General features: G+C 40.8%; 1 protein-coding gene across 1 annotated transcript in view; it reads left to right on the forward strand.

Annotated features, from left to right (window-relative positions):
* Positions 1–25158, forward strand: part of LOC308676252 (importin subunit beta-1-like) — a gene marked incomplete at its 3' end in the record, with an annotated part of 67075 nt that extends 41917 nt beyond the window's left edge. The window contains exons 11-12 of the mRNA XM_081342066.1: positions 1534–1758; positions 25021–25158. Of these exons, the coding sequence (XP_081198192.1) occupies positions 1534–1758; positions 25021–25158 (363 nt within the window). The remainder of the gene's footprint in view (positions 1–1533; positions 1759–25020) is intronic.
* Positions 25159–25675: the final 517 nt, after the last annotated feature.

Below are 25675 nucleotides of genomic sequence, written 5' to 3' on the forward strand. Positions count from 1 at the left end.
AGGTTTGGCCACAAGATGTCCCCCAACTCTTTAGGGCAGGCATGTCAAACTGCCAGCCCACGGGCCGGATGCATCACAATGAAACCGCGCCCTCCCCATTGCTGGCAATGGGGAAAAAGTTGTGATACATCGCGTGATGTCGCGAGTTTGACATGCCTGGTTTAGGGAATTCCTTTCAATTATTTCTTCTATTTTAGGAGGAAAAACCCAAACTTTCAAATAAAAATAGGAAGTAAAAAGTAGATAATCAAAAGCTTTTAATCCACAAGTTTTAGAAAATAAAGTTCTAGTTGGGATCCAATTATTTTTTCAACGTTTTTAAAATCTCCCCTGTATATTCGATCGCCACTGTTTCTGGAGGGAGGACTAAAATCCCACTTCCCTCTCCACAGGGGGGAAAAGTACTTTAGCAGCTTACTTAGGTGGAAAAAAGTTGGAATTTAAGAGAGGTAGATCTCACCCAGTCTCTTCCACGCTGTTTTAATGTTGCCTGATGGTAAGTGTGACTTCGGCCAGTCTTTCGTCCACTGGTTTGAAGGCAGGCACTGACGGGACAGTTGCTGCTTTCCCACGATCTTGCAAAAGCCCCTCCTTGCTGGTCGCCTCTCTGAGGTGACTTTTCAGCCCTTTTAGGGGCCCACAGCGATGCAAAACTAGACGTGGAACACGAGAGTTGTCTTCCAAGCGTCCATAGCGGCCGTGTTGGCAAACCGGAAGTCAGACTTATGATTTCACTTCTCCCATGGTTGTTAAACAAGACATCATGTGACTGCGGCTTAAAATTTCACTGCTGGCTTCTCCATTGACTCTGGTTGTTGGAAGCTGGCTGTGAAGCATGCAAATAGTGATCACATCACTGCAAGGTACTGCAGTGGTTGTAAACACCAGGTGCAGATTGCCTGAATCTCAATCACGTGACAGCAGAAAAGCTACAACAGTTGTAGGAGATTGACTTAGTTGTAAAGTTATTTTCTCAGCATTGTCGTAACTTTGGTAACTAAACAGGGCAGTCATTAAGCGAGGATTATCTGTAGTTTCAGGGTCAGTTTTCACCAGGTTGGTAACCTCCACCTATATTAAAATTCATCATCTAGCTTATTTTATTCTTTGGTCTTCCAGCCAGATAATTGAAATCCAATTAACTTGAAGGCATCAGGGTGGAGAGGACTGACATTATTGTGAAAAAGTTGAGAACAAACTTAAAATGTCCTGGTCTGCAGAAAGAAACATGTGTTCTATTTTCAGAGGGTTTTTTTTTAGTTTAACCTATAACTTTTTTATACACAAAGATTCTGAAATATCTATGGTAATTCTGTGACTCAGAGATTGCATTCACTTCTAAATTGGCAATGCATAATTCTTCTTACTCATGGCCATATAGTATTCCAAAATGATTTCATGCTGTCTATTGTCTATTTTGAGATTATAGTGTTCCCACCTGAAACCTAATCAGATTTATTATAAAATCAGATTTTAGCCATTTCAAATATAATAAATCTTGAATACTATTTCTTCCCATTTTTCTCTACTTAGGATGAGTGTGATGATGATGATGACTGGAACCCCTGTAAAGCAGCTGGGGTCTGCCTGATGCTTCTGGCAACCTGTTGTGAAGATGATATTGTCCCACATGTTTTGCCCTTCATTAAAGAACACATTAAAAATCCTGACTGGCGATATCGAGATGCTGCTGTCATGGCATTCGGGTGCATTTTAGAAGGCCCAGAACCCAGCCAGCTAAAACCCCTTGTCATTCAGGTGAGAGAGGCTTGTGCTAAGAATGTGCCTATATTTTTTCTGAAATGAAGGCTTACAAGCTGTAGATAACTGTTTTGTAAATATATTATGTGTCTCTTTTTTACTAAAATATTCCATAATCTGAAAATAGCAAGGACCTGAGGAAAATAGCAGAAATTTACTTGGCATTATGCTGAATTACAGCTAAGACCAAAATGACTTTAATCTTAAATGTACTATGCATTTTAATTTTTGCCATTATTTTGATCAAATAACTACACATCACAATCACAATACTGTTCGTGCAACCATTGTTTTGTACAAAAGGTCTGAAAGCATTACAGCTTAATATAGTGCCCTTGCACTATAAAAGCACACAAACTTCTGAGAAAGGTTGCACTTTCGCTTTCCTCCCAGAAAAGGACAACTACTATAATTAACTTCTGCTTTAATTGCTCGTGATCAGAGAAGTGATTGGGTTCCTCTGCCTCCCTCTATGGTTGTGAGGAGTAAGAGTTATGAGAAGACAGTCTCTCCCATATCTGACAAAGCACCATATTTAAAGAACATCTGGAAAAGAAACATTTGCAAATCACATCAGATTCTGATACCAGTTCATAAAAATAAAATACAGAACAACTTAGTTACAGTGATTCTTACATATTTTGCTGTGCTAGACGACTAAAATCTGTATCAGCTCTTGTTCCATCCTTAGTAGTCCCGATGGAGGAACATCTTTACCAGCAGAAAAGAGCAAAACATTCAGAACCAGTACAAAATGTTTGTGCAACATACATGCACAGCATTTTTCTTGCAACTTTGTGATACAGTACAGTAATTCCAGACAGGCTATATGGTTACTCGTCCCAGGGATTCTGTGCTTTAAAGTGAGAGCTGCCAGTTCATTTTGTGCCTAATTCAAGGGGTTAGTGATTGCCTTTAAAGCAGTGTTCCCCAACCTTTCTGGCTTTGTACACCGGCATAGGGGGAGGGGGGTGGTTCCGAGTGAGTGGCCGGCAGGTCCGTGTGTGCAGCTCCATTTGCGCGAGCAGCATGCACACATGCCTGCCACTCACGCAAATGGAGCACATGTGCATGCGCTCACCCACAGTTTCTGTGGCCCAGTTGCAAACAGCTCTCAGCCCACTAGTGGCCTGCAGCCACTAGCTGCTGACAACCGAAGAAGAAAAGCACCAATTAGCAGATCATAAACAGCATGTTTGGAACTGGGTGAAAATATTGATCCTTTCTTTACTTGTTTACAACTGAATTTTCTGGGGAAGGCTGCCAAGAAGCTAAAAACCTCCAAATGTGAATGGAAGCGGAGTTTTAATTTCTATGGGGGACAGAAATACACAATATTTTTTTTGAAAATTTTTTATTAGTTTTTATAAGGTTAAGGAAAGGGGTAAGGGGATGGGAATTAGGGTTAGGGTACAGGAAAGATTGGGGGTGAGGGTTGGGGTTTCCCCCAATAACATTCAATATTTGGCAAACAGCATATTGTCTGGGTAAATATATATAAATAAAAGTAATAAAGCTAATAATTGATAACAATGATAGGTATAATAATCATCAACAATACTTAGTTTTCAATGTATAGTATTTTTCTTACTCAAATTCAAAATTGCATATCACATTCCTTTCTCTCTAACTCGCTTATCTAGCCATTGATAGAATTTATTCCAAGTTCTATAGTAAACTGAATGCTCTTTTTCTTTAATCTCTAATCTGTCCATTTCTGCACAATCCGATATTTTCTTGATTAATACTTCAGTCGGTAACTTCATTTTTCCATTATTGGGCATACATAATTCTCGCTGCTGTCAATACATGTAACATTAAGTATCCGCTCTCCTTGTCATAGTTGGGGCCTATCATTCCTAACAGAAACAATTCTGGTTTAAATTCTATTTGTTTTTTAATCATCTTCTCCAACCATAAATGTATCTTAAGCCAAAACCTTTTAGCTTTAGGACATGACCACCAGATATGGTAATAAGTACCTGTTCTTCGGTTACATTTCCAACACACATTTGAAGTATTTTTAAACATTTTGGCTAGTCTCATTGGTGTCATGTGCCATCTATAAAATATTTTATACAAATTTTCTTTATATGGTACAGCTTTCGTTAATCTAATATTTCTATCCCATAACTTTTCCTATTCTTCAAGCTCTATAGTATGTCCAACGTTTTTTGCCAATATTATCATTGTTTCTTTAACTTGTTCCTCCTCCATCTTTAAGTTAAGCAGAAATCTATAAAGTTTTTAATTCAGCTTTTCATCTGTTTTTAGCAATGTAAGATCACATTTTGTCTGTTCCTTATAGAGCAACTTGCAGACTTAATATGCAGTTCCTGGGAATACTACCATTTTCTAACTATTCTGGATCGAAGCTGTTGTACTTTAATTAATCTCTTGATAAGACCTCTATGGTCTATATAAACAGATATCATTAACATTAACATATCTCTCCAGATAGTTTTGAACTCATAGAGACACCTTTTATCATATAGAAATACCTTTATTGCAGGTAAAGTTGAATACAGTAGGTGGATGCATTCAGATGACCTTTGTACAGCATTTCCAAGATATTTCCAAGGTATCTCTAAGGTTAGAAAATGGTAGTATTCCCAGGAACTGCATATTGAGTCTGCAAGTTACCCCATGTCTTCTGGCTAATGGAGAATGGACTCTCTAGGGACAAAGGAGGAGGAAGTCCATCCCAGAAAGGGGAGGGGAAAGGAAATACATCATAGGGTAGGAGGGTCTGACTGCCCACATTGTGATTTCTCCACACGGCCACATGGTGGCAGCACAAGCCCCATTGTTGTCACGTCTTTTTCATATCTTGATTGGATTTGTAGGTATGGCCACCATGATAGGTCAATACCTTGTTGTTGTAAGTCTTGTCTAGATTTCAATCTTCCTTCATTGTCCAGTAAGTCTTTACATGTTACAAGTTTATCATAGTTAATTAAGTTTGGGTAAGCAAAGGCTTCCATTGTTGAAAGCCATCCAGGTATCTTAATATAAATTTTTTCTTTTATTTTTTCCCATTCTAAGAGAGGTGCATTTCTTATAGCATGATTCTGGAAATATCTATGCGCTTTATTCTCCCCATACCACAGAAAGGCATGCCAGCCAATCTGCAGGTCATCCCCCTCTAGGTATAGCAATCTTTTGTATCTAAGTGTTATCCATTATTTAATCCACGTTAAAATAGCTGCTTGGTAATATAATTTCCACTCTGGGAGTCCAAATCCTCCCCTTTCTCTAACGTCCTGTAGCAATTTCACTTTAATTCGTGCTTTTTTCCCTTGCCAAATAAATTCCAGTATTATGGTATTCAGTTCATCAAAGAAGGCTTTTTCTAATTTTACCGGAATAGTTTGAAATAAAAAAAGTATTTTTGGTAAGATATTCATTTTAATTGTAGCTATTCTCCCCAGTACTGACAGTTGGAGATTTTTCCACTTTTCTAAGTCCAGTTTTATTTGTTTTAATAATTTTGTATAGTTGTCCTCTTTTACTGTTATACATCTTGCTGTTAAGTAAATTCCCAAGTACTTAACTTTTTTAACTATTTGAAGATTTGTTTTTCTTGCAAGTTGCGTTTTCTGTTTTTCTGTTAAGTTCTTTGTCAAAACTTTAGTATTTTCTCTATTATCAGGCCTGTGACCTCACCATATTGTTCTATTGTGGCCAACAATTATTTTTTTTATTGAAAAGTTTTAAGATACATTTTAGAATACAACCCCCCCTCCCCCTCCCCTCCCCCCAACCCTCCCCAACCCTCCCCTCCCCTCCCCCTCCCCAACTTCCCAGAGCTAAATACAGGGTATAAAAATACAAACAAACATAATCTAAAATATGCAAACAACAATAAAATATTAAATTCTATCGCACTTTAACTCTTAGTAAAATAACTAAAAGCTAATTATACATCATATAAATCCATTACTTATTCAAATGCTAAATGAAACTTTTTAGTCCCATATTTATTCTGGATATAATCAATCCATCTCTTCCACTCCACAGTGTATCTCTGTTGCGAATGATCTTTCAGATACGCTGAAATCTTTGCCATATCCGCCAAGTTAGAAACTTTCAAAGTCCATTCTTCTATAGTCGGCAGTTCTTCCTTCTACCAATATTGCGCTACTAAAAGTCTCGCTGCCGTAATTAAATTCAACATCAACTTAATCTCTATAATGGTGAAATCTGTAATAATACCCAATAAAAACAGTTGCGGAGAAAACTTTATCCTTTTCTTAAATATTTGTTGCCTATTCCACCAAATTTTAATCCAAAAAGCTTTAACCTTTTTGCAAGTCCATATATGAAAATACATTGCATCCTCACAGCCACACCTCCAACATTTGGGCTGACAGTTCGGGTACATACTTGCTAATTTTTTTGGATCTAAATGCCATCTATAAAACATTTTATAAAAATTCTCTCTTAAATTTTGGGCCTGTGTAAATTTTACATTTCTAACCCAGATCTTTTCCCAGGTATCCATTGTGATAACTTCTTGAAAATTCTGAGCCCACTTTATCATACAATCTTTAACAAGTTCCGTATCTGAATCAATTTCTGTCAATGCAGTATATATCCTTGTTATATGTGCTTGACCTTGATCTCTAATTTGCTTTACCAAATTTTCATCAATCATTGAAAAACCAGTTTTCTGGTCCTCTTTCCATCTAGCCTGTAGATGCCCATACTGAAACCAAGTTTGTACAATCTTTTCTTCTTTTAAAATACTATATGACTTTAATTGCCATACAGTCCTTTCAAAACTTAAAATTTCCTTATATGTAGTCACATCATGTTTAAATCCCACATTTATATTTTCTATTGCGTGTTTAGGTATTGCCCAAATAGGTATCTTATAATTTAACTTATGTCTATACTTTTTCCAGACTCGCAACAGAGCATACCTTAAAATATGTATCTTAAACACATTATCCACCTTCTTATCATACAATAAATATGCATGCCATCCAAATAACAAATCATAACCCTCAAGATTTAATAATCTCGCTTGTGTTAAATTAAACCAGTCACTTATCGCTGACAAAGCAGCAGCCTCATAATATAATTTAAAATTAGGCATTTTAAGACCGCCTCTTTCACGCATATCTTGCATTATCTTAAATTTAACTCGTGGCTTTTTCCCTGCCCAGACAAATTTATTAACTCCTTTTTGCCATTCCTCCAAGTTTAAATCCTTTTTAAGTATAGGTATCATTTGAAATAAAAATAAGAATTTTGGCAAAACATTCATTTTCACTGCTGCAATTCTTCCCAATAAAGATAATTGTAGATTTTTCCAACTATCTAGCTCTTTTTGTACTTTTCCCCATAACTTTTCCTAATTATTTTTATATAACTTCACATTTGAGGCTGACAAATATATCCCCAAATATTTAACCCTTTTAACTATTTCAAATCCCGTTAATTCTTCTAAAACAGCCTTTTGAGATACTGTCATATTTTTAGTCAGTATTTTAGTTTTTTGTATGTTAATCTTAAATCCAGAAACTCTCCCATATTGCATTATTATCTCCATCAATTCTACAACTGAATAATCAGGCTGAGTTAATGTAACAACCAGATCATCTGCAAACGCCCTCAATCTGTAATCCTGATCTCTTATTTGGATTCCCCTAATTTTATCCGAATTACGTATTTTAATCAGTAATATTTCCAATGTTAAAACAAATAATAGAGGTGACAACGGGCACCCCTGCCTTGTACCTTTTTCAATATTACATAGTTCAGTCAAACTATTATTAACTATTATACGAGCTGTTTGCTTTTGATAAATAGCCCTGATTGTAAAAATTTATCCCCAAATTCCATTTTTTCTAGTACTTTCATCAAAAATTGCCAATCCAATTGATCAAAGGCTTTTTCAGCATCCAAAAAGATCAGCGCTGCAGGGATCTGATTGTTTCTTTCCAAAAATTCCAATAAGTCTACAATATGTCTCACATTATTCTTCATTTGTCTACCACTTATAAATCCAGTTTGATCACCATGAATTACTTGTTGTATTACCCTCATTAACCTATTAGCTAAAATTTTTGCAAATATCTTGTAGTCAGTATTCAAAAGTGATATTGGCCTATAATTTTTAACTTGGGTGACATCCTGATCTTCCTTCGGAATCAAAGAAATAAAAGCAGTCTTCCAAGATGGAGGTACCCCTCCTCCCATTTGGATTGTCTTGAATAATTCCCTTAAAGGCTTCACCATTTCCATCTGCAAATTTTTATAATACACAGCAGTCAATCCGTCAGTACCCGGCGCTTTACCCACTTTCAATTGTTTGATTGCTAAAAAAATTTCTTCATCAGTTATCAACTGATTCATCCCTTCCTTTTGTTCTTGCGTAAGCACGGGAATATTAGCTCTTGTCAAATAATCATCAATATCTGCGTCTCTAATCTTATCTCTAACATATAACTTAGAATAAAAATCAGCAAAAGTCTTTTTAATAAGACTCTGCTGATACACTATTTTCCCCTTATGCCCTATTCTATCTATATTAGCAGCCCTTTGCTTCTTTCTTAACAAATAAGCTAACCATCTACCTGGTTTATTAGCATTACAAAAAGTATTATGTCTAGCATACCGCAAATTAATAGCAACTTGATCTGCCATTAACTTATCAAACTGACCCCTAAGTAAAGTAATTACCTCTTTAATCTTCCTGTCAGATGGATTCAAAATTAAAGCCTTTTTTCCTTAATTTCATCCTCTAACTCTTTCCTCCTAAATTCCATTTTACGTCTATGTTTATTATTCAAATATATTAATACACCTCTCATGTAAGCTTTACTTGCATCCCAAACCATGTCAATAGAAGTACCTTTATGCATATTAATTTTAAAAAATTCCTTCATCTGTTTTTTACACTCTTCCACATTTTCCTGATATCTAAACAAGTTTTCATTTAAGCGCCAAGACCGTCTATCCCTATTATCTTTTTCTATCTCTAACCATACTGGGCTATGATCAGATATAGTTCTTGGACAAATCTTGATCTTCTTGATCCTAGAAAAAAAATCATTAGTAATCAAAACAAAATCAATCCTAGAAAAAGATTGATGCCTATCGGAGAAAAAAGTATAATCCTTTTCTTGCAAATTCCTTTCTCTCCAGATATCTCGCAATTCCAAGTCATCCTTCATCTCAAAAAAAGATTTAGGCAGTTTAGCATGACTTGGGGTGCTTTTAAAAAAAACCCGTTATCCATTTGTACATCCAAAACGCCATTCCAGTCTCCCATAAAAATACAAGATTTATAATCCCACTGAATAATCTTGTTATGTAATAAACTGTAAAAATCTCCTTGTTGTTGATTAGGTGCATATAGTCCAACCAAAAGCGTTTTCTTGCCTTCTATTAACAGTTCAATCATAACATATCTTCCTTGTTTATCTGCTTCAATTAAAGATGCTGTCAAAGTTTTCCTAACATAAATAACCACTCCATTTTTCTTGTCAATCGCTGAAGCAATAAACGGTGTGCCCAACCTCAAATTAGCCAAGTAGTTTTGATCCGACACTCTGATATGTGTTTCCTGTAAACAAATAACATCATTTTTAAATTGCTTTAAATATTGAAATACTTTCTTCCTCTTCTGTGGTGAATTCAAACCATTAACATTCCAGGTTAGAAGTTTTGTCGCCATCTTTTGCGACCTGAAGCTTTTGGAGCGCCTCTTCCAAAATCACCTGCACTCTCTTGGGTCGCGCTCCTCCCACTGCTTCACTGTAGGTAAGTTTTGGAGGTACCGTCACAGCTCTCTGATGCTCTTGCTCTTGTCTCATTCGTCTAGCTGCAGCACGTGTCATTCTTTGGTCTCTAGCCTCCTCCGGTACTGAAATTTGATCCACTCTTGTACCTTTCTAAGATTCTCCATCTTTCAACTGCATAATTCCTTTCGCACCTTGTGAACTCTCACTTTGTGGTTTGTGCACTCCACCATTCTTCTTATTAGATTCCAAAAGTTGTATAGGAACAGCTTTTAAAACATTAGCATAAAAATCACGTGCCTGTAGAACAGTGAGAAGACGATGTCTCGTGCCTGCATACATCACCCCCATGCCCACTGGAATCTCCCATCTGAACTGAATATCCCGTCTTCTTAATTCTTCTACCAGAAAAGCAAACTCCTTCCTTCTCCTTAGAATTCTTGGAGGGATCTCTTTTAAAATTAAGACTTCTTGTTCTGCAATTGCGAATTTGTTATTATAAAAAGCTTGAATAACCTTATTTCTAATTGCTCTCTTTGTGAAGTAAACCACCACATCTCTAGGTAGTTTCCTTTGTCTTGCAATCCACGAATTAATGCGAAAAATTTTATCTATATCTTCCATAATTTCTTCTGCTGAACGCTCCAAAACACCTTCCAAAGCCTCTGAGACTATTTTTTTCAAATTTTCCTTAGAATCCTCTTTTATCCCTCTAATTCTCACAGCGAACTCCATCTCTCTATACTGTACCAAGGTCAAGTCGTCGTCAATCTTATCCACCACATTTTCAGTCTCCGTCATTTTAGCATCTAATCTAATATTATTTTGGCTGAGATCTTCCACTCTCTCGTCCAGATGCTCTATACAAACAGCCATGCCTTGAAATGCAAGTAAAATGTCTGCCCTCATTTCTGTAAGCTTCTCCTCCATAAGTTCAGCTAATTGTTGAGATTGCTTTTTCAAAGCCTCTTGCAAAACATCCTGCAAATCTTTTACTGTTAAAGCAGGTGCAGGTGTAGGGGGGGGCATTAAAGCTTGTAACGAAGATTGCTGCACCGGGGAAGCCCCTGCGCTTCTAGGAACTTTAGAAGATTTGGCAGCCATTTTCACCCACTTGAAATTGTTGCGCACTTTCACTTTTAACAAACTCCACAAAGTCCACTGAGTTAAAGATCATATACTTGCTTTAACATAATTCTCCTGTACCGCTCTGCCTGCATCCAAGTAATCCGAAGTTAACTCTCGCTGGCAGGGATGGTTGCTACGCCCTGCTCTGCTCCAAAGCCCTGGAGCAGAGGCGTCCCGAGGTCCGGAGCAAACTCAGGCTTCGGGGGGGCTCAATCCTTCAGCCACCAGAGTTTCAACTCTGGTGGCCCGGGAGAGCTCTACCCCTGCCTGGGCGCTCACCCCCTCCTCTTCTCCCGAGGAGGGGGCTTCCGAGCCGCCAAAACAGCTGATCGGCGCTGTATTTGGCGATTCTACGGAGCGTTGGGGCTGACAGCCTAAATGGCTGCCGGCGGCGGAGCCTTGCCACCCGGAAGTGTGGCCAACAATTTTGTGCTTGTTTCAGAAATACACAATATTGAAGTGGAAGTAACATAAAGCCACAGTTTTGATAAATTTGAGAACTGAGATAATTGTTAAGATTTTCTCTTTGAAAAAAAAACATTGAGGTAAAACATAAGAAATCAATCCTTTCTCTTAAGAGTGTAAAATGGAGTTTGAGTGACATCTAGTGGTGGATTTGAGTTCAGCACTATAACTAGCTTCCTGGCTGCTTGGTGACTCCTAGCTTAAGGGAGAACAGCTGGCAATAAAGGGAAATATTTTGGCATACTTATCACCCTGGTCTTTTTGGACTATAAACACCTACTGAGCTTGGATTTTTAATCTCAAAAACTAGTGGGAGAGAAAGAAAAAATTGACCTTTGATTATGTCTGGCTGGGAGAGACTTTTGAGCAGTTTTCAGGGAGGTTGAACATTTTGAACACTTTGAACACTGTGGATTACAACCTTGCCTGACTGACAATTTTTGGATGCCTGAGACAAAGGATCACTATAAAATAATTGCTTTTGGGGCTGGACCTGTATCTAGAACCTATTGGATTATAAAGGCTACATATAGACCAGAAAAATACAAGAAACTTTGTTCTACTCTTACTGAGACTGGTGATAAGACTATTACAGTTTTCCAGCGCAAAAATAAGCCCCCAAAATAAGCGCACATTCAAAATGAGCAGGAGGCATAGTTTAGAAAAACTATCTACAGGTGAAACTCAAAAAATTAGAATATTGTGCAAAAGTTCATTTATTTCAGTAATGCAACTTAAAAGGGGAAACTAATATATGAGATAGACTCATTACATGCAAAGCAAGATAGTTCAAGCCGTGATTTGTCATAATTGTGATGATTATGGCGTACAGCACACGAAAACCCCAAATCCACAATCTCAGAAAATTAGAATATTGTGAAAAGGTGCAATATTCTAGGCTCAAAGTGTTCCACTCTAATCAGCTAATTAAGCCATAACACCTGCAAAGGGTTCCTGAGCCTTTAAATGGTCTCTCAGTCTGGTTCAGTAGGAATCACAATCATGGGGAAGACTGCTGACCTGACAGTTGTGCAGAAAACCATCACTGACACCATCCATAAGGAGGGAAAGCCTCAAAAGGTAATTGCAAAAGAAGTTGGATGTTCCCAAAGTGCTGTATCAAAGCACATTAATAGAAAGTTATGTGGAAGGGAAAAGTGTGGAAGAAAAAGGTGCACAAGCAGCAGTGATGACCGCAGCCTGGAGAGGATTGCCATTCAAAAGTGTTGGGGACTTTCACAAGGAGTGGACTGAGGCTGGAGTCAGTGCATCAAGAGCCACCACACACAGACGGATCCTGGACATGGGCTTCAAATGTCATATTCCTCTTGTCAAGCCGCTCCTGAACAACAAACAATGTCAGAAGCATCTTATCTGGGCTAAAGAAAAACAGATCTGGTCTGTTGCTCAGTGGTCCAAAGTCAAACTTTTGCATCTCATTTGGAAACCAAGGACCCAGAGTCTGGAGGAAGAATGGAGAGGCACACACTGCAAGATGCTTGAAGTCTAGTGTGAAGTTTCCACAGTCTGTGTTGATTTGGGGAGCCATGTCATCTGCTGGTGTTGGTCCACTGTGCTTCATTAAGTCCAGGGTCAACACAGCTGTCTACCAGGAGATTTTGGAGCACTTCATGCTTCCTTCTGCAGACGAGCTTTATGGGGATGCTGACTTCATTTTCCAGCAGGACTTGGCACCTGCCCACACTGCCCAAAGCACCAAAACCTGGTTCAATGACCGTGGGATTACTGTGCTTGATTGGCCAGCAAACTCGCCTGACCTGAACCCCATAGAGAATCTGTGAGGCATTACCAAGAGAAAGATGAGAGACATGAGACCGAACAATGCAGAAGAGCTGAAGGCCGCTATTGAAGCATCCTGGTCTTCCATAACACCTCAGCAGTGCCACAGGCTGATAGCTTCCATGCCACGCCGCATTGAGGCAGTAATTGCTGCAAAAGGGGCCCAAACCAAGTACTGAGTACATATGCATGCTTATACTTTTCAGAGGTCCGATATTGTTCTATGTACACTCCTTGTTTTATTGATTGCATGTAATATTCTAATTTTCTGAGATTGTGGATTTGGGGTTTTCATGAGCTGTACACCATAATCATCACAATTATGACAAATCACAGCTTGAACTATCTTGCTTTTCATGTAATGAGTCTATCTCATATATTAGTTTCCATTTTTAAGTTACATTACTGAAATAAATGAACTTTTGCACGATATTCTAATTTTTCGAGTTTCACCTGTATAATATATATATATAAACATGATACAGTTTCATTCAGCTCTGGGGAACATCAACAACTCTTAACTTGGGAATCAGAAAAAAACAACATAGAGAAGACTAAGACACGCCCAGACCTAGGCTGGATCACATGCCTCACACAGCCAATACTGTGTCTTAATCAAAAACAGTTCTCATTGGCTGGTTTGTTGTTATGGCTGTTCCAGTTCATAAAATTTCTTACACAGTGACACTCCTCCCTTTATGACTGGAATAGACATAAAACCAAATAACGTAATACTCTTCCCATGGTGTACTCCACCAAATGGCTTGGTCATTACATCTGCCAGATTGTCATCTGAAGAACAATGAAGCAAGCGAATTAGTTTACTTCTGATGGCTTCTCTGACATTACAATATTTAATGTCCACATGCTCGCTTCTACTTTTCACTCTGTCACCTGTTGCCATTTTAATGCAAGCAGCATTATCTTCAAATACTGTTACAGCTTCTTAAGAATTGTTCATCTTCCACACTTAAGATGATGTAAGCCAGTGCCTTACCATGCCTCAGTTGATCTGCAGCTGCTAATTGCCCTGGGGTGGATTAATCACAATATCCCAGAGCTCCTTAGCCTTCAGAAAGCATTCCCTTTTTGCAGCCCAAATAAGATAATGTTTTTGTCCCAATTGAGGCAGAGAGCTCTCCTTTAAATCAGCCATCCTGCAAGCCTTCAGCTGAGTCTTTGCCTTTTTCTTTCTTAACTCAGGCAGTCACAGCTCTATGTTGAGCCTCAATCCTTTTTCTTCAATCTGAACTTTCCTGTACTGTGTGCAAGGGCTGGCTGGCTGGGCCCATAACCTGTTAGATCAGGGCTTTTCAACCGGTGGTACAAGTGCCGCTTGTGGCACATTAACAAGTGGCAGGTGGTACACAGCCCTGCCTAGCCAAGTGTAGTGGGGGAGGGAAAGAGCCAGCACAGGCAAGGACTTACTGTGAGAGAGGCCTCTGGAGCTGCAGAGTGGCTAGGGCAAGGCAAAGGCCCCAGGCTCACTTCTGGCTCAACCTCCCCCATGAGAAAGGAGGAGGAGGGGGGCAGAGAGGCTATAAAAGGCAGTGTGGGCGGGAGAGGGAGAGAGAAAAAAAAGCAGCCTTGGGAGGAGGTGGAGTCAGTTCTAGAAGGCACTGAAAGGAAAGGAGGAGGAGGAGGAGGGCAGGAGGGAGAGGAGAGATCAAGCAGGCCGGCCATGAGCCAATCTACAACTGCTGTGGCAGCCACCTGTGCTGGCAGCAGCAAACAGGCAAGAAATGCAGTGGGAGAGGGGTTGCCCTCCAAGAGGAATGAAAAAAGGCAGCAATGGCTGGAGGTGAGGCATGGAGGGAGGGAGATGGAGAGTGGAAGGATTCTTATGTGCTTTTGTGACTTTGAAGTTCTGGGATTTGTGCAATGTGGGCTTTGTGCTCTTAAGGAGTGTTTGGCAATTTCTATTTGGCTGATGGCTGATGTCCCGTGTTAGCTTCTATTGCTCTGCTATTGTTAGCTGTAAGTTTTGCTGCAAGGGATTTTGAAGTATTTTTCTCCTGCATGGATTTTGCCTGTAGCATTCCTGTCAGAACCCATTCCGATCCACATCTTAGGAAAGAAAAACTCTTGGAGACAAGATTGTCCAAGCAGGAACTTTTACTAAGACATAGATGACAGAGGATATAATAGACAGGATCTGCCATTGACTTTGCTTGTCAAAAGGTTGCAAAAGGGGAATCACATGACCCTGGGACACTGTGAGTATCATAAATATGAATCAGTTGCCAAGCATCCAAATATAAATCACATGACCCTGGGCGTGCTGCAATGATCATAAGTAATTTCAGTGCAATTGCAACTTTGAACAGGTTTTTTTTTGGTCATCAAGTTTTTGACACCTTGCTAGGTGGTACTCGAATATTGCCATATCCTAAAAGTAGTGCAATTGGTGAAAAGGTTGAAAAGCCCTGTGTTAGATTATTACAGCTTTCCAGCGCAAAAATAAGCCCCCCAAATAAGCACACATTCAAAATGAGCAGGAGGCATAGTTTAGAAAAACTATATAAAATATATATAAACATGGTACATACAGTTTCATTCAGCTCTGGGGAACATCAACAACTCTTAACTTGGAGATCAGAAAAAAACAAACACAGAGAAGACTAAGACATGCCCAGACCTAGGCTGGATCACATGCCTCACACAGCCAATACTGTGTCTTAATCAAAAACAGTTCTCATTGGCTGGCTTGTTGCTATGGCTATTCCAGTTCATAAAATTTCTTACACAGTGACATAATTCACCAAACAATTGTTGCATACAAAAAGGACATAAAAATAAACCATAATGAGACTATAAATAATTTAGATAACATAGATGAGCAAATCTCCAAATTAAATCTACAACTAGAAAGTTCCCAGATAAGTACTACAAAGTATGAACAAATAAATCAGGCGATGAAGCAGAGGAAATGGACCTAGAGATGGAAGAGATAAAAGAAGGGAAATATGAACTACCATATACAAATAAAACACTGCAAGACTCACCCATAACATTGAAAATGCAAAAGACCCTTTATCCCTTAAGTCTGCAAAATACACCTGATGACAAGGAAGAAGATTTTAAGCAACAAAACATAGAGCTGTCAGGGGAAATATTACAACTTGGGAGACAAAAATGAAGAGAGAAATTGAGGGAGAAGGAAAGTGGGAGTTGCTTAAAGAATATAAAAGGGCGGAATTCCCCCCCTAATAATAATAATAATAATAATAATAATAATAATAATAATAATAATAATAATAATAATAATAATAATAATAACACCCTATCTAAATTCTCTTCCTCATGCCAAGCAACTTTCACAAAAATAGAAAATTCCTGGGCGATTTAATTGCCTTGGCTTGGAAAGCTACTTGGCAAAGAAAGAAAGCGAGAGTTAGATTTAAAAAATAGAAGATTTGACCCATTAGAGGGGGCATTATATGTTTAAATACTTGTTTCAATATGATTAAAAGAATGGATGACCCTTAGATATAATTAGACTTTTATAATGAAAGATAATGATTTTAAATTAAAATAGCATTTTTTTTCTTTTTTTGATAAGAGGATTGGTATGAATAAAATTTTTAGCTATATAAATGTAATTAATATTGAGAATATCATAACTGACAAAGATACTTCAAATATTGATGGGAAATCAAACTTTAAAAAGAGCACGAAAACCAGGATATTGATTTATGAATTGAGGTCGACCCCAAGGGCTCTCGTTTGTGGAGTTCCTCAGGGGTCGGTCCTCTCGCCTCTCCTGTTCAACATCTACATGAAACCGCTGGGTGAGATCATTCGTGGTTTTGGAGTTGGGTATCAACAATACGCCGATGATACCCAGCTTTTCATTTCGACCCCAAACCACCCCAGTGATGCCCTCGACGTGATGTCCCGTTGCCTGGAGGCGGTTCGGGTCTGGATGGGGAGGAACAGACTTCAGCTCAACCCTGACAAGACTGAGTGGCTGTGCATTACGGCATCCCGGGACATTCAAAATATTCCACCTCTTTCTATGGGGGGTGAGTTTTTACCCCCCGTGGATAGGGCTCGCAACTTGGGAGTCCTCCTAGATTCACGGCTTACCCTGGAAGACCATATAGTAGCCGTGACCAGGGGGGCTTTCGCCCAGGTTCGCCTGGTGCGCCAGTTGCGGCCCTATCTGGACCGGGATGCCCTGTGTACGGTCACTCATGCGCTCGTGACCTCTCGGCTGGACTACTGCAATGCTCTTTACATGGGGCTTCCCTTGAAGACCACTCGGAGGCTCCAACTGGTACAGAATGCGGCCGCGAGAGTTGTCTTAGGAGTTTCCCGGTACTCCCATGTTACACCTTTGCTCCGCGAGCTGCATTGGTTACCAGTTGTCTTCCGGGTGAGATTCAAGGTTCTGGTAATGGTCTTTAAGTCCCTACATGGCATGGGTCCGGAGTACCTCGGGGACCACCTGCTGCCGGCGTCAACTTCCCTCCGCCCCGTGCGTTCCCACAGAGAGGGCCTCCTCAGGGTGCCTCCGGTCAGAGAATGTCGGCTGGTGGCCCCCAGGGGGAGGGCCTTCTCTGTGGGTGCTCCGGCTTTATGGAACCAGCTGCCGGTTGAGCTCCGGACGGCACCGGACCTTCGCTCCTTCCGGCGCGGACTGAAGACCCATTTATTTGAACAAGCTGGCCTGGCCTGATGGGGGATGTTAGGGCTTTTTAATGGGTTTTTATATTGTTACTGTTTTATCTGGGCGATTATTTAATTCTCTTTTAATTTTTGTATTTTCTATTTATATGTGCCCTGTTCACCGCCCTGAGTCCTTCGGGAGAAGGGCGGTATACAAATTTAATAAATGAATGAAATGAATGAATGATATTGTTATTTGTATAATATTAGTAAAATATGATCAAGATGTTTATATCTAACTTTGGATACATCAATAGTACCAAGAATTGTAATTGTGTAATGAGGGGAAAATGGAAAAAATATGGGGAAGAAAGGAGGATCAGGGAAAAAATACTGGATTGTGCAATACTGAATAGATTTATATTGAAGAAGTTAATCTTAAATACTGTATGTGAACCCAGACAACATGTTGTTTACTAAGCACTAAAGATTGTAATTCTTGAAAATTAATAAAACATTTTTTAAAAAATAAACAGCAAGAATCAATGAAAGACTGGGTATACTTTCATAGAGGGAATCAATTGGAGATGGAATGTGACAGGATTGATTTGACGGAGAGCCTTGAATGGCACAAACTTAGTGTCTAGCTTCTTGGAAGGTGTTGAGGATGCTATGAACTTGGTAGAGAGCCAGACCTTGTCCCCTACTGCTATTGGCGGTTGCTCCCGTCTGTGGGCATCCACAGACTTCTTGTAACACTGCTTTGCTTGGTCAAGCTACTGCTTCAATAGGGCTTGGGCAGCGAGTTGCTCCTGCAAGAAGTCAACAGCTCCTGGGACTGGTGAGTCTAGTGCGGGGTGGTCTGGCAATACTTTGGGTGCATGTGTGTGTGCCATACATAGCTTGAAAGGGTGTCATTGAAATCAATGTGTGGAGAGACTTGTTATAAGAAAATTCTACAAGAGGGACCACTAATTTGGCTTTGTGCTTCAGTGCACCTCCCTCCACCACTAATGGGGATATGGTACCTGCTGGGGCTTCCTTAAAGGTCATCCATTTGGGTCCAGGAGAAGTGGTCTAGAAGTTGCTATGCCTTGATTCTAGTAAGTCCTGGTCCAGTTGAGTCGCTTCTAACCTTCCAGAGGGTGATGTCTGTGGTGCTGGCTGGAAACAAGGCTACAGAATTGTGATGCACTTGAGAAAACTGGTTTGCGTGACAAGGCATCTGGCAGTAAATTGTTTGAGCCAGATACATACTAAATATAGAAATCAAAGTGTGAGATGAATAGACTCCATCAAATTTGTCTGGGAGAAAGCAACTTAGTCTGTTGCAATACATGTAGGTTCTTATGGTCTGTGAAACGCAGATTTCACTGCCAGGAGTTCCTTGTTGAAAACATCATAGTTTTTTTCTGGGGTGGTTAAAGCTCTTGAGAAAAAGGCACAGGGCAACAGACTGTTTCCCTCCTTGCAGTCTTAGAGAAGAACAGCTCCAGTGGTGAAATCTGAGGCATCCACATGAACCACAAACCTCTTTGATGGATCAAGATGCTGAAGGAGGGGTTGCTGCGCAAAAAGTTGCTTTAACTCTTCAAATGCTGTCTGGTGTGTAGCAGTCCAAGCAAACCTAACCCCTTTCTTTGTGAGTTGGGTAAGAGTATTAACCTTGCGAGCAAAGCCAGAGATACATTTTCTGCAGAAGTTAGTGAAGCCCCAGGAGTGTTGGATATCTTTGGCAGTGTGTGGGGCTTGCCATTCTAGTACAGCTCTGACTTTCTGGGTGTCCATTTGTATACTGTTTGTGCAGATACAGTACCCTCAAAAGTGTTAACTGTTTCAGATCAAATGCACATTTTTCTGGTTTGGCAAAGAGATGATTGTCTCTGAATCTAGTGAGGACTATCTGGACATGTTCTGTGTGCTGGGATTCAGGGGACCACAGTGTATTCAAACTTGTCACACCTGGCATTTAGGTTGGTTAAGTATTCATGGACCTCTTTGATTCTAATCAGATTATAAGCATTGAAAAGGTCCAATCTGGAGAAAATGCATGCGTTTTGTTGTTGTTGTCAGTTGCAAAGTCGTGTCCGACCCATCGTGACCCCATGGACAACGTTCCTCCAGGCCTTCCTGTCCTCTACCATCTTCTGGAGTCCATTTAGGTTCACTCCTACTGTTTCAATGACGCCATCCAGCCACCTCATTCTCTATCGTCCCGTTCTTCTATTGCCCTCAATCTTTCCCAGCATTAGGCTCTTCTCTAGTGAGTCTTTCCTTCTCATTAGGTGGCCAAAGTATTTGAGTTTCAACTTCAGGATCTGGCCTTCTAAAGAACAGTCAGGGTTGATCTCCTTTAGGACTGACCGGTTTGATCGCCTTACAGTCTAAGGGACTCGCAGGAGTCTTCTCCAGCACCATAGTTCAAAGGCCTCAATTCTTTGGCGCTCAGCCTTTCTTATGGTCCAACTTTCACAGCCATACATTGCAACTGGGAAAACCATGGCCTTGACTATACGCACTTTTGTTGGCAGGGTGATGTCTCTGCCTTTTAGTATGCTGTCTAGATTTGACATAGCTTTCCTCCCCAGGAGCAAGCATCTTTTAATTTCTTGGCTGCAGTCCCCATTTGCGGTGATCTTGGAGCCCAGGGAAATAAAATCTGTCACTACCTCCATTTCTTCCCCATCTATTTGCCAGGAATTGACAGAGCCAGATGCCATGATCTTGGTTTTCTTAATGTTGAGTTTCAAGCCCACTTTTGCACTCTCCTTCTTCACCCGCATCCAGAGGCTCTTTAGTTCCTCTTCACTTTCTGCCATTAAGAGTGGTATCATCTGCATATTTTAGGTTGTTGATATTTCTTCTGGCAATCTTAATTCCAACTTTTGATTCATCTAGCTCTGCCTTTCTCATGATGTGCTCTGCATAGAAGTTAAATAGGCAGGGCGACAGTATACAGCCTTGCCGGACTCCTTTCCCAATTTTGAACCAATCAGTGGTTCCGTGTCCAGTTCTCACTATTGATTCTTGACCCACATATAGGTTTCTCAAGAGACAAATAAGATGGTCTGGTACTCCCATCTCTTTAACAACTTGCCACAGTTTGTTATGATCCACACAATCAAAGGCTTTAGCATAGTCAATGAAGCAGAAGTAGATGTTTTTCTGGAACTCCCTAGCTTTCTCCATGATCCAGCGTATGTTGGCAATTTGATCTCTAGTTCCTCTGCCTCTTCGAAATCCTGCCTGTACTTCTGGTAGTTCTCGATCCACATACTGCTGGAGTCTAGCTTGTAGGATTTTAAGCATAGCTTTACTAGCATGTGAAATGAGTGCAATGGTGCGATAGATTGAACATTCTTTGGCAATGCCTTTCTTTGGAATTGGAATGTAAACTGATCTTTTCCAATCCTGTGGCCACTGTTGAGTTTTCCAAATTTGCTGGCAAATTGAGTGTAGCACTTTTACTGCATCGTCTTTTAAGATTTTGAATAGCTCAGCTGGAATACTGTCACCTCCACTAGCTTTGTTGTTGCTCATCTTTTCTAAGGCCCACTTCACTTCACATTCTAGGATGTCTGGCTCGAGGTCAGTGACCACCTCATCGTGATTATCAGGGACATTAAGCTCGTTCTTGTATAGTTCTTCTGTGTAATTTTTCCACCTCTTCTTAATCTCTTCTGCCTCTGTTAGGTCCCTGCCATTTTGGTCCTTTATCATGCTCATTTTTGCATGAAACGTTCCCTTCATCTCTCCAATTTTCTTGAAGAGATCTCTGGTCCTCCCTATTCTATTGTTTTCTTCTATTTCTTTGCACTGTTCATTTCAGGTGGCATTCTTATCTCTTCTAGATATTCTTTGGAATTCTGCATTCATTTGGGTGTATCTTTCTCTTTCTACCTTGCCTTTCGCTTCCCTTCTTTCCTCAGCTATTTGCAAAGCTTCCTCAGACAGCCATTTTGATTCCTTGCATTTCTTTTTCTTTGAGATGGTTTTAGTTGCTACGTCTTGTACAGTGTTGCAAACCTCTTTCCATAATTCTTCAGGCACTCTTTCTATCAGATCAGGGATATGATTTAGTTCATATCTGAGTGGCCTAGCACTTTTCCCTACTTTCTTCAATTTAAGCCTAAATTTTGCAACGAGAAGCTCATGATCTGAGCCACAGTCAGCTCCTGGGTCTTGTTTTTACTGACTGTATAGAGCTTCTCCATCTTTGGCTGCCGATCACATAGTCAATGCCATTTGTAGTCTATCCCAAAGGTCTGAAATGAGTAGTAGTGGGTAGTGTTTTCTGACTGTCACCAAATTCAAGGCTTGAAAATTGTGGACTACGTGAAGGGGGGTTTCCACTCACACTTGGGGCATTAGGGTCTTGCTTTGGGGGGACCAAAAAGGTTGGCACTGAAGCTGGTGATTTCGAAGGTCAAAGAAAGCCTTTTTGCAAGTTAGAGTCCAAATATTGCTTCAAGGTTGTTAGCTCATTAGCTGACATTGGGTACTGCCTTTTGGCAGGTATTTTCACAGTCAGGAGCAGGTCTATGGCACAGTTGCAGTCTGGGGGAAGAACTGCTGCTTCCTCCTCGCAAAAAACATCTTGAAACTCTGTGTTCTTGCTTGGGAGATTAGGAATCTCCCTGCTAGTCTTCAGGGGTGACTGGTGGGGTGTTTTGGACAGACAATTCCAATGAGGAAGGCAATCAGGGTTGTTAAAAGTAAGTTACTGTTTCTTCCATTTAATCATGGGGTTGTGAAGTAGCATCCAATTGAATCCTAAGACTGGGAAGGTCCAGATGGTTAGTCATTAAAAGGGTTAACGTCACTGAGTGATTGCCCATGGTTAATTGCAGAGAGAGGGTGGAATGTGTAATAGGACCCGCTTTCAAAACATGCCAGTCAATAGTTTTTACTTAAAAGGGGAACTTCAAGGGAACCATTGGAATGTTCCGCTCCTCTGCTGTTGCCATGTTTATAACATTAGCTCTTGCTCCTAAATCTATCAGGGCAGGTAAGATTACTTCCTAACCAGAGGGGAGGGAGAGAACAGAGTCAATGTGTAACAACGCACCTTGGTGAGGTTGTACCTTGGTGAGGTTGTACCTTGGTGAGGTTGTGTGCGAGCCCCTTTCAAAGCTTGGTGAAACCCTCCTGTGAGCTCTTGCTGGAGGGGCTGTCACCATTTCCTTGGTCTTGGAGTTTGCAGTCCAGGTGGTTGGTAGTGAAGGAGCAGTTGGGACATTTATCTCCCCTCTTGGGTGGTTTTGAAGGGCAGTCCTTGACCATGTTTCTGGGTTCTCCACAGTAGAAACAGAGAGCTAACTCCCTGTGTCTTCCGTTCTTCCATGGCTGGGGCTTGTCTGACTGCTGCAATTTGCATTGGTTCTGTGTTCTATGTCAGGAACAGTTGGGGTGCATGGGGGTGGAGACGGGACCAGGTAGCTGAGGAGGTGGTAGGTAGTGATGGCTGGAGTGAGCTTGGGTTTCGGCAAAACGTGTTTCAATTGTTGTGGAGGCTATGTAGATTTTATCCAGTGTATGGGGAGCTCTGCAGGATGGGTTTGTTAGCAAACTTGTCATTTAGACCATGTCTGAACTGTGAAATCAAGGATGGCTCATTCCAATCCAAATCAGCAGCAAGCAATTTGAATTCTTCAATGTAAGATCTCACTGTGCTGTTGCCTTGGCAAAGCTGGTGGAGTTGTTTCTTCTTGTAAGAGGTCACCAAAGTGTTGTCCAAAACTGGCTAGAAAGTTTTGGAAGTTATCCAGGTCTGGGTCATTGTGTTCGATGAGGGGAAGAGACCATCTGGTGATAGAAGCCGTGAGGAGGTTGAGAATGGGAGATACCTTTGATCTGTTTGTCAGGAACTCTCCTGGTCATGTGCTGATGAAGATATTGCACTGAGCAAGGAAGTTTCTCATCTTGGTTGAGTCTCCTGTAAAACACTCTAATAAACAGCTAGGAGTTTGGGGAAGAAGCACACTGGCTGCTAGTATCGGAGCTGGTTCCCACAGACCTTCTCACACACAGACCCCTGGTTCCCCTTGTGCCTTTTCTCCCTTACCGGGTCCCCACATAGCCTGGGCCTCCTCCCCACCACGCATCTTCCAGCACTCCAGAGTTCTTCAAAAGGTAACTGCAGTGGGTGACAGGGTGAGGAAGAGGTCCAACCCCTTCAGGGACCTGATGGGGGATGGAGGAAAGAGGTGGGTGGAATGTTGCAGCATCCCTGCGGTCTGTCATGAAGATGAACAACTGCAGGGGGCACTGCATCAGCCGTAACTTTGGGACCAGGTCATCAGTAGCTTTGGGGGGCGGGGTGTCTGCTGTAACTTCAGTCGTTAAGCGAGGACTACCTGTACTGTAAATACTTACATTTGACTAGCTGCATACAGGTAGTGCTTTTTAGTGACTTTTTTAGCAACTGTTCACAGTTATGACAGTGATGAAAAAGTAACTCCTTACATTTATGACCTTTGCAGATCTGTAAAGCAAAGGAAAGCTGAAGCACAGTTGCAGTTTCAATTAGCGACTGCTTGGTTTAACAACCAAGTTGCCAGTCCTAACTGTAATTGCTAAACAAGGACTACCTTTAATATGTAATATATATGGCAGCCATTCTTGCTTAAATTAAGTCAAACTTCTGTTATGAATATATACTGTTATTTTTGTGATTACTGTATGTTCTCCATAAGTCTCAGTCTGATTTCAGTGCTAAGTTTGCCCTTGCAGCCATGAACTTAGTAATTCCTAGTAAAAATGTGATTTCATTTCACATTTGATTTCTAAAATGTTATGAATAGTGCTGTGTATTTCTTTCCAGTACTTCAAAGTACTGGAAAGTCACAACCTGGGGATGGGTGGCACATTGACAGCCTTCCCCCTGTCTTTTAAATTTTAACTTATATTATCCTTGTTTTTATCTGACTCCTTTTATTCATGTATCATGTTTTATATGGTTTTTAGGTTGTTAAATGCTTTTAACTGTACACTGCCCAGAGTGTCTCTGTGTGTTACAACCCAGGTCACCTAGGCAGAGGCAGGCTTCTATAGAGTCCTTTATTGCTCTGCTAATTCCACAACAAATGGCCCTGCTACACCCCAAACTTCCCTGAAGGCAGCCACCCACAGTTCAACAAACAAAGCCAGTAATCACCAGAGCCAAATTGCAAATGCAGAGAGGAAGTCCAGAAACAAGGTGCAAGTCCATAAAGCAAGGTCCATAAGGTTCCAGGTCCACAGGACAAGGACAAGAGTCCACAAGCAAGGGTCATATTCCATAGACACAAACAGGATTCAAAGCAGTTTTTCCAAGGCCAGCGAAGTACATGCCAAAGTAAAACAAAACAATTGTTCCTGACAACCTCCCCCGGCCTCTGCTTAAGTCAACCTAAGCCAGGTGTTCCTCGTGAGGAGGGGCAGGGCGACCTTCTCTCAAGCAGCCTTGCAAACCTCCTTTGAGCTTGCCTCCGCTCTACTGTCGCTCTACTGTCCGTGCCCTCAGATTGAGTGGGGGAGGCAGCTGTTCCTCATCAGAGGAGATCTGCTGCCTCTCACCACTACCTGTCTACAGCTGATCGTCCCTCATGTTTGTGAGGGCAAGCAGCTCCCTGTCTGGTTGACCACCTCACCCAATGCCTGAGGGGCCTGGGACAGCATTGTCCTCAGCCTTGACCTCCCCAAACATTCCAGGGGAGACTTGCCATTCCCGTCTGATGTTCCCGATGGGGCCATGACACTATGAGTGAGATGGGTGGTATCTAAATTTGGCAAATAAATGTCCACAACATATGGTGAGAGGCTTTTTCTCCCCTCTATGCTACAGTACTGCCATCTTTAGTATTATGTCCAGTGTCTTCTCTCTATACTTGTATTCTACCCTCAGACATGCCTTCACTTTGCTTGGTTATTAATAACTAATCCCAGTACCCTGCATATTAGATGCTAATATTCTGTGTTTGATTGCATATTGTTTAAGGTTCATTAAGTTACTCTGTGTGCTAGTTTTGTTATGCAAAAGCAGTACTACTGTCAGAACCCACTTCAGCCGTGGTTTGTGGTTGTGCATCTCCACCACCTCTTCCCCGGAGGAATATGATGCTTCAGTTCCACGCTTGCAGTGCGTGGACCACTCCCGCCATATCTGTGCCGGCCAGGTG

Source organism: Vipera berus (genome assembly GCF_964194415.1).
Source record: "Vipera berus genome assembly, chromosome: W".
In the NCBI taxonomy this organism is placed as follows: Eukaryota; Metazoa; Chordata; class Lepidosauria; order Squamata; family Viperidae; genus Vipera; species Vipera berus.